The following is a 14,078-nucleotide window of genomic DNA, read 5'->3' on the forward strand; positions in this document are numbered from 1 at the left end:
AGAAGTCCCGGAGACAAGATGCCAGCACTCGTCCGTCAGCTTGGCCCCGCAGCAGAAATCAGTGCGCACAAGGCGCGTTGCAAGCGTGGGGCACACGCTCACTCAGCACTGTCCATGCTAGCTCTGCGCGCTCATTGGACAGCCGAACTGGGGAAGTGCCGAGACGGACGACGCACGCACATGGTGTGTGCGTCGTCCGTCTCGGCCGCACGCAGAAAAAGTTCCTCCTGCACGAAAAGTGCTAAGTTGTGTCTGTGTGCTCCCAAATCTGTACTGAGGCGGTACTCACCATGTACGTATCCCCACATTTTGCCCACATTTTTGCAAGTGAACAGCACACACTTGCAAGTACGGTGGGTTCGGTGGTTGTCATGTCCTCTAAATACTATTCCATGATAGCGACAAGGCTGCAAAGCATTACACATATTATATAAACATCTTTTCACAGCCATATGAATGTTTACTGTGGAGGGCGACTGCCACAGTCACGAAATATAAAATTAAAAAGGCTATAAATACCCCTTTATGCTCATTAAGAAGCCGATTTAAAACAATAATTGTAACAGTAATTTTTCTTTTGAAGGTGACCAATCTTCATCTCTATCGTAAGGCTTTACTCCATGTTCTGCATTTCATCTCTAAATGTTTCTTTCTTTACGAAAACTACTGACACATGGCAATAATCATTGTAAACATCCTCTGTCTCGTACGCCGCCATGTTTGTTTACCTGAGTGATAGTACTCCAATGGCATCACTTCTGGAAAAGAGGCTGAACAGCGGAACTGTAAATGTAATTTTTGCAAATGTAACGTTCACTTTCAAAATGGAACAATGTAGAACATAATTACAAACAGTATATAACATATTTAAGGAAGTCAGGGACCCTAGAAGCTCCATTTAATATAGTTTAGCGCTTTAATACTCATATCTTTGTGAGGTAAAGCGTCACTCCCAGCTTCATCCCCAAACCTACCGCATTCTTCTTGGCGGTGCTGTTGAGAGCGTCTGGCTATCTACCTTCAGTAGTTTTGACTAAAAAAAAAAAAAAAAAGGTCTCTCTCGTCCCTCCAGTGTTGAAGAGCCCATGTCGTTGGAGGTGGAGGACCAGCGGGAGAAGAGGCCGGCTCTGGTTCCCAGCCTGTTCCCGCACCTGCCTCCCACGCTCTACTTCAGCACAGCCAATGAAGAAGGTATGCATGTCTCCACAAAATCGTAGTAGGAGCCTGCTGGGATTAGCTTTGTGTTTTCTGTCCTCCAGTTGAAATGCTGCCCGAGGAGCAAAGACAACTTCTAAAGTGGAAACTCAGCACCGTCACTCCCAATGTTGTGAAAAACACTGTAGGCAGGTCGCACTTCAAGACCACCAAGAGTAAGCCGCCTCAAGTTTGAACGTAGTTCAAGTTTTTGTGCTTTCCAACATCAAGTACTGTAGTTGTTCAGTGGAGAGTAAACGCTTTATACCACTTATCCTCCGCTGCTGTCTCCTTCTCAATCACACCTCCACATAGGTGATCTTCTGCGTGAGTAATATGTCCACCCACAGCTGCGACAACAGCGCAGCCATAGCCGCGCCGCTCAGTTAACGAGCTACCGAGGCAGCTAACAACGCCTGTGCTGTCTGTGCCTGACGTATGGCAGCACAGCACACACCTGTGGTTTCAACACATGGAAGCACAGTTCCCAGTGCAAGCAATAACACCGGACTTGACAAAGTATTTCCACGCAGTGGCCGCGCAATTTCTATGACGCATAATTTTAGTTGTGGTGAAAAGGTGACCTTTTCATACCGTGGTATACCTTGAAATCGCTAAACGGCCCATGCCTACTCTCAATCCATGTATCGGTCATTCATGTGTGTTTTCATTTGAAACCAACACTAAAAAATCTGATAACGCGTTTGTGTCATGATTACAGTCCTCCCTTGTTTATAACGTTTAATTGCTACCAGACCCAGCTGTGATAAGTGAATTCCCACAAAGTAGGACTAAATATTAATAAATGGAATATTTTGGTTGTTAGCGCTTTGAAAACTTCTTTATAACCTTCTAAAAAATATATACTTTTAACATTATTAGAGCCCTCTAGACATGAAATAACACCCTACTTTGACTTTTACAGTCCTATTACCCAATTTAGTTGACATGAGTGATAAGACATAATAACTCACACGTTAGCATTGAGAAAGCTCCTTGTTGTTGTAATGTGGGTTGATCGCATGGCATTTAAAAAAAAAGCCATTCTGACAATGTTTGTCACATGATATACAGGACATGCATCTGGCATACATACATACATGTACATTTGTAAAACAATGGACACTGCAGCGCTGCTAGCTTTGTTTACACCGCATTGCGCAACTGTTACACACAGGCTACGGGATATCTGCAGGGTCACGAGACAGCCGCCGTTTTAAGTATAGCAAGCTACCGAGCTAATTAGTTAGCCTCCGATTTATTTATTCTAAACTGAAGAGGGGCTTTGAAACTGAAAAAAACAGCAAAAATGTAAAAAATAGATCAAAAAGGCAAAATATGAAGAGAAGGAGCTGAAATGTTGATACTAATAGCTCATTGGCTAACGATGTTCAAAGGAGAGGAAGGAGAATACTAGAGACCCTTTCCAAAAAATTAGAATGTCATGGAAAAGTTGTTTAATTTCCATAATTCCATTCAAAAAGTTAAACTTTCATAGATTATAGATTCAGGGCCCACAATTTAAACGATTTCAAGTATTTATTTGTTTATTTTTACGTAATTTGGGCTTCCAGCTCATAAAACCCACAAAAACAGGAATTCAAAAAATTAGAATACTGTGAAGAAATCACCATTTACTTCTCAGTTTTTGCAGGAAAAAAAGAAATTAGGATCACATGAAATCAATCAAAATATGGTACTTTCAAAACGATATTTCAATCTTCAATACTTGGTTGGGAACCCCTTTGCCTTAATCACTGCCTCGATGCGACGTGGCATTGAAGCAATCAGCCTGTGGCATTGCCTGGGAGTTATGGAAGCCCAGATTTCCTTGATGCTTGCTGTCAGCTCTTCTTTGTTGTTGGGTCTGGTGCCCCTCATTTTCCTCTTGAGAATACCCCATAGATTCTCAATGGGGTTTAGGTGCGGTGAGTTGGCTGGCCAGTCAAGCACTGTGATGGCATGGGCATCAAACCAGGTTTTGGTGCTTCTGGCGGTATGGGCAGGGGCCTCAGCAGAAGGAATCATGAAGTCCTCTAAAACATTCTGGTAGACTGTTGCGGTGACCTTGGATTTAAGAAAGCAGAGTTTACCAACACCTGCACCGGACATTGCACCCCAAATCATGACGGACTGTGGATATTTCACACTGGACCTCAGGCAGCTTGGGTTCTGTTCCTCACCCGTCTTCCTCCAAACCCTTGGACCTTGATTCCCAAATGAAAGGCACACTTTACTTTCATCGGAAAAGAGGACCTTGGACCACTGGCCAACAGTCCAGTCCTTCTTCTCCTTGGCCCAGTGGAGACGCTTCCTACGTTGGCTCAGGTTCAGAAGTGGCTTGACCCGAGGAACCCGACAGTTGTAGCCCATCTCTCGGATGCTTCTGAATGTGTTGGTTTTTGAAGCTGTGACTCCCGCCTCATTCCACTCTTTCTGGATCTCTGCCAGATTCTTGAATCTTCCCTGTTTGATAATCCGCTGAAGCCCACGGTCATCTCTTTTGCTGGTGCATCTTCTCCTGCCACATTTTGCCCTTCCTCTAGACTTTCCATTGATATGCTTGGACACAGCACTCTGTGAACAACCAGCCTCCTTGAACCTAGGGAAGCCTGTGCAGGTGATTTGACTTTAGTAGATGATTAGTGTGTGACACTCAGTTTAAAACAATCATGCCCTGCAAAATTTGGGCTGATTTCTTCACAGTATTCTAATTTTTTGAATTCCTGTTTTTGTGTATTTAATGAGCTGGAAGCCCAAATTATGTAAAAATAAACAAATAAATACTTGAAATCGTTTAAATTGTGGGCCCGGAATCTATAATCTATGAAAGTTTAACTTTTTGAATGGAATTATGGAAATTAAACAACTTTTCCATGACATTAAAATTTTTTGGAAAGGGTCTGTATACTCCACGCTAGGGTTGTCACGAGGTGAGACAATGCACCAAATCAAAAATATATGACAATATATTGAAATCTACAAATTTAATTTTTGCTACATTACGTCGCATTGCTCCTCACGAGGCTACACTCTGTGTGTATGCAAGCGGCCCAGCCCCCACCCACCGAGACAAACAGACTGTATGACAAAAAGTCTCGCTCCATTCATGCCGTTGGGATTATAAAATGAAGTTGGCATAACAGCCTTGCCTGTTGTAAATGATGCGTTGTTGGTTGTTGGGGTGTGATACTGTATGTAAGAAGCTACTGACACAAGTCTGGTCTTCTCGTGTGGATGGACGGATGTCAAAATAAGAAAAACAAAACGTTGTTTTGTTAGTGTTGGCTTCAAATGAAACAAACAATCGAACGAATGAAAGATTGATTCCGCTCCATCGTCTAGAAAGCCACGACTGGTTGGGCTGCTGGGGCCACCACATGAAGTCTCCCTGCTTCAAGACTCTTCAAGAGCACCAGAAGGTGAGCACCTGACGCTCCTTGAAAGACTTGGAATGCCGTTTTGGGTTTATCTCACACCTGCATTTCTCCCAAGTTGAACCACTTCCCCGGAACATTCCAGATCGGCAGGAAGGACCGGCTGTGGAAGAACTTGTCCAAGATGCAGGTCCGCTTTGGCAAGCAGGAGTTCAACTTTTTCCCCCGCACTTTCGTCCTCCCTCAGGACATCCTGCTGCTACGCAAGGCCTGGAAGGACGGCTCCAGGCAGAAATGGATCATCAAACCTGTAACTTCCCACTACATATTAATGCATACAGAGCTGTTCACCCACACTTGCAGCAACCTTGTGCAAAATTCAGAGTTTGGAGTGTTTTCAGTGCAATTTATATGGAGGTCAATTGGCTCCACCTCACAGGATGTTGAATTGGAATGACAGGAAATTCAACAGGAATTCAATTCACTGCAGTTCACGGGGATTCCTTATAGCCCAGTAAAATTATTTATACACACTAAAACTAAACACTAATTTGAATTATTTGTAATATTCTTTTCATTTGAAAATGAACAAAGGACACAAATTGTGGTAAATGCAATAATCATTTATGACACTTCCACGGGTATTGTTGTTGTTAGAATTATTATTGTTGTTACTACAGTGTTATCTCTGGGGTCTTAGAAAGCCAAAATCCAATAATTCACAAAAATACCATTTATGTAGAGTAGTTGACAGTGCCAGCCATGACGAGCTAGCGCTCGTTGTTCAGCCTCATTTTCTGTATTTATTATTATTGAAATATATATGGTAATATTTGTAAGCATGATTGTGGAATACTGAACACCAAAATTATCCACTGGAATGTCAATCGAACTTAACTTAATTAACTTAATTTATATTGAAATTGCAATTGTGCTTCCTGTTTGCAACCTCAATTCAGGTTCGTGGAATTGTATTGGAATGTGGGTTGCAATTCACAAGCCTGACTGGCAGACTTGTAGATTTTTTTTGTTTTATACAGTGTTTATCATTTATGTCCCAACAGCCAGCCTCAGCGAGAGGAATCGGAATCCAAGTCATTCACAAATGGAGCCAGATGCCACGAAAAAAATCCCTTCTGGTCCAGAAGTAAGTCACCGAAGGTGCTCACTTATGTTCTTTGATACCTCACTTCCAAATGATGCGTTTTACCAAGACATGTACAATTCTGTGCTTCCAACTAGGTCTGTCACGCTAACAAATTTTGCTGGACGATACCGTAAATTCCAGTATCTAAGCCGCACCCGCTAGATTTAGAGGAAAAATACAGATTTGTACATACAGTATATAAGCCACACCTGTCCATGTCATGAAATGGGATATTTAGTGCACAAAAATACGTTCAACAGAAAGATTTTTTTTCCAAACAGTGGTGCAACACAGCTCTGTAAACAGTGCAGAACAGTGCACGGCTAGTTAAACAGTGCCGAATAGTGCATGCAACATCGATAACAGTAGCCTACCAGAAAAGTCATTTATCACCGTCCTCTAAAACCATGAAAGTCTTCCACTTCCATGTCAAAATTGAACAACATCAGAATTCCTCCATCACACACATCGTCTCTCTCTCTCTCTCTTTCGGTGTGCTCTCTGTGTCCTCCTGGCAGTGGTCCCAGCCTTTCAAACCCATTGAAGATAGTGTTTTTTCTGCTCTATACTGTAAGGATCTCTACTGGGTTGTCACTGCACATGTGCGTAATGCATCTACATTCCGGTAGAGGAGGTGGCGGTATGTACCTGCTGGTACTGGAGGGTCTATGTGTAACCCGCCCTGTTTCGCACCGCCCGCACCGGGGCTCGAACACAGGACCTTCGTAATGGGAGGCGAGAGCGCTGACCACACGGCCAAAAGCCCGGACTGTCAACCGCATGTTCAGCACAGCTCTTAAGGCAGAGGTTTACGTTCAACGTACACTCGCACAGCCTCACAGGCTGGCATCCTTTACATATGGGAGTTTGCCCAACCCGTCTACATGTGTTTTGTGGACTTGGAAAACGCATTCGACCGTGACCGGACCTTCACAGTGTCCAGCTCCGGGAGTACAGGATTGGTGGTGGGCTACTACGTGCCATTCGGTCTTTGTACAACTGGAGGAGGAGTCTGGTTGGCATTGCCAGCAGTAAGTCCAGCCTGTTTTCGGCGTATGTTGGCCTCCGCCAAGGCTGCCCTTTGTCGCCCACTCTGTTCATCATTTTCATGGACAGAATTTCTAGGCGAGTCTAGTTCATGTTTCTGCTATTTGCAAATGATGTGGTCCTGGTTGCCTAATCGGGCTGTGATCTTCAGCGTTTACTAGGGTTTGCATCTGAGTGTGAAGCACACTCAGCATCTCCAAATCTGAGGCCATGGTTCTCAGTCGAAAAGGGTGGATTGCTCCCTCCGGCTTGGGAATGAGGTCTTGCCCCAGGTGGAGGAGTTCAAGTATCTCGGGGTCTTGTTCACAAGTGAGGGAAGGTTGGAGAGTGAGGTCAACAGGCGGCTCGGTGCAGCGTCTGCAGTAATGCGGCCGCTGTACCGGACCGTCGTGGCGAAGATAGAGTTGAGTCGGTCTATCTATGTTCTCACCCTCACCTATGGTCATGAGCTTTGGGTCGTGACCGAAAGAACAACATACAAGCGGCTGAAATGAGTTTCCTCCGTAGGGTTCCTGGACGAAACAGGATGAGGAGCTCAGAGTAGAACCAGTTGAGGTGGCTCGGGCATCTAGTCCGGATGCCTCCCGGACGCCTCCCTGGTGAGGTGTTCACGGCACGCTCAGCCTGGAGAAGACCCCGGGGCAGACCTAGGACACCGGAGGGATTATGTGTCACAGCTGGCCTTGGAACGCTTTGGGGACCTCTTGGTGCAACTGGAAGAGGTGGCCAGGGGCTGGGAAGTCTGGACTTCCCTAGACTGCGTTCCCCGCGACCTGGACCTGGATAAGCGGAAGAAATGGATGGATGGATCGATACTGCCAAAAAGATGTCTGTTATTGTATGGCCCAACAAAGCATCCGTGCGTTGTTGACTCAGTCTCTGAAGAATGGATAGTGGCTCTTGGTTTATTTAGTTAGGTTTATTATTTCTGGTTTATTTGTTCACATAACGCACAAACAGAATGTTTTGTTTTGTTTTTTACAAATAAGCCGTCATGACTCCAAAGAAAGTTGCAAGTGGCAGAACTTTGATAAAGAAAGTGAGCAACACTATTGAATTTAAGAAAGAAGTGGTAGCAGAGTAAATGTAAAGGTTCCTAGTGAACACAGGTTGCAGGGGATGGTTTAAGGGAGACATATCACAATGCCTTGCTCTTGCGACCTGGCTGCGTACAAGGTTTTTCCTGCGTGCATGCAGAAAATAATTTGCATCCCTGTTTTCGTCCTATGGGCTTTGCGTGCTGTCTGCGGGCTCGAAAATCCATGCGGGCCATGTGCGTGTCTATTGCGATTTTCCCCTTTTTTTGCACGTAGAAGGAGCACGTATGTCAGGATGTTCACTTACCCATTTCTTTTGTCATTTCCACATATTTCTCATTGTTTTCTACATGTGAAACTGTATTCTTTAAACAAATGTTTTTTGTTTATATTTCTGGGTGTCTGAAACACATTAATGGGACTCCTATTTCTGTCAGTCCTCACCACTTTGTTCAATTTTTTTGGCTTTGCTCTACCATGGTTTTAAAAATATATATTATATAGCAGTGATCCCCAACCCCCGGGCCCTGTATCGGGCCGTGGATCATTTGGTACCCGGCCGCACAGGAAGAAAATAGTAATATATATTTTTTAAATATTTATTTTGAAAAGTGGCCGGATTCTCTCTGTTACATCCGTCTCACTTAACGCATGTCCATTGTGCGTGTGCTAACACAGACTACTACTGTATTTTTACCAATTTTTTTTTATCTCGTATTTGGTCTCAAATGCTGATACTATGTGGGAATGCATCAAGGTAAGTTTGGATGACTTATTGAATGCTAATGTGCACATCTGTCTCAAGTTAATTCATGCTAACACACTGCCTTTTACCACACACGCCAAACAGCGATGTAATAATCTCTCTGGAAAAACTCCAGGCTTGAACTGGTGGATGGTGTGTCGGCATTCATTTTGTGCTTTTAATTTGATGTTATTCATTCATTCATTCATTTCTTAGTTTTACACAATACATAATAAATAAGATAAATTCGATAGCTATCATGAACGAACCCCATCCCACCACCACCACCCCCCACCCTCACCCCCAGTCCACGGGAGATTTGTGGGAACACAAGCCGGTCCGTGGGTCAGAAAAGGTTGGGGACCACTGTTATATAGTATTCATACATCCATCTATTTCCAATGCCACTTTTCCTCACTGGGGTCGCGGGGGTATGCTGGAGCCTATCCCAGCTGCGGGATACACCCTGGACTGGTCGCCAGCTAATCGCAGGGCTCCATTCACCCTCATGGACAATTTAGAGTCGGCAATTAACCTAACATGCAAACCGGAGTACCCGGAGAAAACCTACGCACGCACGGGGAGAACATGCAGACTCCACACAGAGATGCCCAACGGAGATTCCAAACCAGACCTTCCCGATCCCCTGACTGTGTGGCCAACATGCGTGCGGGGCCTTAATTCATACATTTTTAAGTAAACGTGATATACTTTTTGGCCGAAATTTTGTATTTTTGTGCGTAAAAATGGTGAAATGAAGTGAAATACAAATATGAGGCGTTCAAAAGGCACATTCAAAGACGTTGACGTCTACACTAGTCACCAGGTATCAGCAGTGTTACTGTAATGTTGGGCAAGGCACACAAGCACCAAACTTGATTGGTGGAACAATAGGCTTTTATTGCAGCTTGTAATGATCTCAGAACAGGCACATTAATCCAAAGTAAAAATCCCAAATACTGTTGCGGCCATAACACATGCCAAGAAACTCAACTCTGAAACCCTGACATCACTTCTATCCGCCTGTCTTTCAGGTCCCATAGTGAACACATTTATGGCAACACTGTCTTTTGTCTTTGTCTTAAATTGATCATTTTCTGTTCTGTCTACTATATTGGTTTATAAGAGGTGCCTGTGTTTCATGTCTAGAGAGCTCTAATGATGTTAAAAAGCGTATTTAGAAGGTGGTAAACAGGTTTTCTGACGATGAAAATATTCCATTTATTTGTGGAAATTCACTTATCACGGGTTGGGTCTGCAACCAGCTGACTGCGATAAACGAGAGATTATTGTCTCTACTATGGGGAAAAAGTTGCTTAGTTTTTTTGTACAGTTCAGGTTTCACCGGACGTTTTAGAACGGATTCATGACGAAAACAGAGGTTCCACTGTACTCACATCCATATAGCAGTGCTTCTCCCTTATTTTCTGTCATACCCCCTCTTAATATGGATGTATTTATTTGTACAAACCCCTGTACGAGTTGCTGGCACCAGCATCGTTCAAGCATGAATAAAGACACTAACAGACTGGCCAACCTTGACAAAATTTAATGATTAGTCCCTCCCCTGCCTCACCCTGCCCCACTGTTAGAGGAGCACTGCCATATAGTGTATCCTACACTTTGTCCATCATCGGTTTTGTAGCAATGTCAGATGTACGATGTGCATTTCAGGTATCTGCACAAGCCCTACCTCATCAGCGGCAACAAGTTTGACCTGCGCATCTACGTCTACGTGACCTGCTACGACCCGCTCAGGATCTACATCTTCTCTGATGGACTGGTTCGATTCGCCAGCTGCAAGTCAGCGCTCAAACTAACCAAACAAAGGGTGACTACAGGAAGGCTGATGAAGTTTTACGGAGCCCAACTCTTCTTGTCTTTGCAGGTATTCGTCCTCCATGAAGACACTCAGTAACAAGTTCATGCACCTGACCAACTACAGCGTCAACAAGAAGAACTCAGAGTATCAGGCCAACAGCAACGACAAAGCCTGCCAGGGACACAAATGGTAAGGCACCGTAAACACACGCCGTATGATTGCCCTTTTGTTGGTACCGTTGCCTTTTCCGGAAATGGCCCATATAGTGATGGAGTTCAGAGTAATTCACATATCGCAAATTGCCACCCGCAAGATACCACCCGCGGAGATTTCCAATCTGTGAGGCACATCTGTGCTTTAATGTAGTCAGTAAACATGGCCAAAAGAATATCAGCAAATGTAGCAAAAGGATTAGCAGCAAACATAGCCAAAGGAATATTAGCAAACATAGCCAAAGGAATATCTGAAAACATAGCCAAAAGAATATCTGCAAACATAGCCAAAAAAAAATCAGTAAACGTAGCCAAAGGAATATCTGCAAACGTAGCCAAAGGAATATCAGCAAACTTAGCCAAAAGAATCTCTGCAAATGTAGCCAAAAGAATATCAGCAAACATAGCCAAAGGAATATCAGCAAACTTAGCTAAAATAATATCCTGCAAACGTAGCCAAAAAAAATCAGCAAACATAGCCAAATGAATATCCGCAAGTATAGCCAAAAGAATATCAGCAAATGTAGCTAAATGATTATCAGCAAATGTAGCCTAAAGAATATCAGCCAACGTAACCAAGGGAATATCTGAAAACGTAGTCAAAGCAATATCACCACATGTAGCCCAAAAAAAATCATTAAACGAAGCCAAAAGATTATCAGCAAATGTAGCCTAAAGAATATCTGCCAACGTAGCCAAAAGAATATAAGCAAACATAGCCAATGGAATAACCGTTCCATTCATTTATTTTTTTTTATAAACTAAAAACCATTTGTTGTCTCACTTTTTATTTGTATATGAAGTACAAGCACATATCCTTCATCAGGAGAAGCACTGTTACTTTGTTGGAAAAGTCTGATCACCTTCTGTTGAGCATGGATGTATAAACCTCCATCTTGGCAGTCAAATTCATTCCTTCATTTGATATTAACATTTAATACAAAGCGTGAATTGCGGATACCAACATTTTGTTAATGCTCTGGCAAAACAAGCTTATTGAAAGAAGTTACACTAATGAGTAGCTCTCGGACATTTTTTTTTTAAGTAGCTCTCAGAAGACAAAAGGTTGGAGACCCCTGTGATGTACCTACATTTGATTTTGTATTCACCCGTAGACCTTTTTTTTTTATACTAAAACTCACTAAAACATTTTTAGTTTTCGTCAACTGAATCTGGGCTACAACTATCACATAATGACTAAAATGGGACTAAAACATGCAGCATTTTTGTCCAAAAGACTTAGACTACCGGTAAAACTAAAATGGCTGCCAAAAACAACACCGGTATTGGGAGATATCTAAAAAAAAAATGTGCATGGGCGTATCCCGAGCCTGATAGGTAGTCTGACTTTTGAATGTGTGGACTTACTACAGTACTGTATATGCATGCTTTAGGGCTTTAAAGGCCTTGTGGCAGTACCTGGGCTCCAGGGGAGTCGACACCACCTTGATTTGGGAGAAGATTAAAGACATTGTCATCAAAACCATCATTGCGTAAGAGAGTTGACCACAGATGGAAGATGCATGACATGACATGACGCGACACCGGCTTAGCGTCTCGTGTGTGTCGTCAGGTCAGAACCGTACGTGAACTCCCTGCTCAAGATGCACGTGCGGACACCTTACAGCTGTCACGAGCTGTTTGGCTTTGATGTCATGCTGGACGAGAACCTCAAACCCTGGATCTTAGAGGTCAACATTTCACCCAGGTACCAGCCCGCATGTGTCTTCAGGTAGTCGGGGTCCACGGTGGTCCTTATTAGTACACGACGTCTTGCCGGTTGTCTGGTAAATAGTTGAATGTGCTTTTGCGTGCTTTAGCCTCCATTCCAACACAGCGCTGGATGTGGCCGTGAAGGGCCAGATGGTCCGAGACCTCCTGAACCTGGCGGGTTTCCGTATTCCTCAACGAGAGGACGTCCCCAGCGGCAGCACGTCCAGCTCCAGCAGCAGGTAGGAGGAGGGAATGTGCTTCACCAGTGACTTGCATCAATGAATATGCACGCTGCTGATTGTTTTGCCATTTGTGTGTGTGTGTGTGTGTGTGTGTGTGTGTGTGTGTGTGTGTTACTGTACCTGTAGTCTGTGTGGTGGGAGCAGGGAGACCACGCAACCTGAGGTCTCCGTTGATGAGAAAGTCAAACGGGCTTTTTACCTCAAACAGCACTTTGCTGACCAGGTACACAAACACTCACAAGCTTGGGGATTGACGAAAATTGGAGTTTACTAACGTCACCATGTGTATTATTATTAATATTAGTATTAAATGTAAATATATATTTAGATTCAAAAGTAAAAGTTAAATGAAGTAAATTAAATCTGAATATTAAATTCATATGAATGAATTACAGAATAAAAAATACAATACATATAAGATAGATTAAAAATATGATGTATAAATATATAGTATTGCTAAATGTATTTATTTTTTTGCCGGTACCTAATGTTTTGACTGTATGGTCATAATTTTCATCTTTCAGGACTTCCTGGCAACAGTGTTAGACGTCATGACCCCGGGAGACGTCCGCGTGCTCACTGAGACAGAAGACGAGTTGAACCGCCGCGGGGAGTTCGAGCGGATTTTCCCCTCGCCGTCGGCATCTCGCTACCTGCGCTTCTTTGAGTGTCCGCGCTACCTCAACTTGGTGCTGGACCAGTGGGAGCGGAAGTACTGGAAGAACAGGAGTAAAGGTTTGCAGTAGGGTCTGATTCCATTTGGTTTATATGCTCGCTCCGATATTAGTGAATTAAAAAAATCCAATTCACGGGTGTATTGGCTGATTTACCTTTTTCAATAAAAAAAAGGAAATAGCTGCTTTTGATAGCGTAAAAATACTTCTTAAGACTTGTTAGAGATTTTTTAAAATGAAGGGAGAGCATTTTACTAGTTTCAAATACTTTCATTATCAAAAATTGCGTGGAACAAGCAGTGTATAAACCATTTGAACATCAAATAAATGCTACTAATGTTAGCTATCATTGAATGGTGATAAGTGCATTTCCACCAAGCAGTATTGCTTATTTCTAAATGGAATATGTCCCTAGGTTACCATCTTCTAAGTGCACTTTTTAACATAATTAGAGCCCTCTAGACATTAAATAACAGCCCTATAGTAGGGCTGGGCGGTATATCGCTAGTTACTTTTAAAGAAGATATCAAAAACAAGCCTGTCGTTTATATCGATATAGACTGTATTTGATGCGGAGGTCTCATTTTTCAAGATGGTGCCGCCCGAGGGACAGCTAGGTACAACAGCTCTGTATTTTACCGCTACGTTTTTAGTTTTTAATAGTGCTTTATTTGTACTTTTATTTTTTGTGCCATAGCGACCCCTTAAGCAAGTGTGCAGCTATGGATGTTCATCTTGTTACGTTTGTAACTTGCCTCCTGCTTGTTGCGGGAGACACATTCATTCACGGCTCCATTGCAGCCGCTAGCTTTGAGCCACACACCCCTACGCTACGCCGAGCGACCGGAGATCCCATACGGAGTAGGAG

The 14,078-nt window shown here is 43.3% G+C and overlaps 1 protein-coding gene across 1 annotated transcript in view; it reads left to right on the forward strand.

Annotated features, from left to right (window-relative positions):
- The window catches only part of ttll4 (tubulin tyrosine ligase-like family, member 4), a 55,401-nt gene that overhangs the window by 31,144 nt on the left and 10,179 nt on the right, over positions 1-14,078 (forward strand). Inside the window, exons 8-19 of the mRNA XM_054786602.1 lie at positions 1,073-1,191; positions 1,260-1,370; positions 4,540-4,616; positions 4,690-4,881; positions 5,636-5,718; positions 10,222-10,350; positions 10,436-10,558; positions 11,976-12,074; positions 12,155-12,289; positions 12,402-12,533; positions 12,663-12,759; positions 13,061-13,271. Of these exons, the coding sequence (XP_054642577.1) occupies positions 1,073-1,191; positions 1,260-1,370; positions 4,540-4,616; positions 4,690-4,881; positions 5,636-5,718; positions 10,222-10,350; positions 10,436-10,558; positions 11,976-12,074; positions 12,155-12,289; positions 12,402-12,533; positions 12,663-12,759; positions 13,061-13,271 (1,508 nt within the window). The remainder of the gene's footprint in view (positions 1-1,072; positions 1,192-1,259; positions 1,371-4,539; positions 4,617-4,689; positions 4,882-5,635; positions 5,719-10,221; positions 10,351-10,435; positions 10,559-11,975; positions 12,075-12,154; positions 12,290-12,401; positions 12,534-12,662; positions 12,760-13,060; positions 13,272-14,078) is intronic.

Source organism: Dunckerocampus dactyliophorus, chromosome 9 (assembly GCF_027744805.1).
Source record: "Dunckerocampus dactyliophorus isolate RoL2022-P2 chromosome 9, RoL_Ddac_1.1, whole genome shotgun sequence".
NCBI classification, from domain to species: domain Eukaryota; kingdom Metazoa; phylum Chordata; class Actinopteri; order Syngnathiformes; family Syngnathidae; genus Dunckerocampus; species Dunckerocampus dactyliophorus.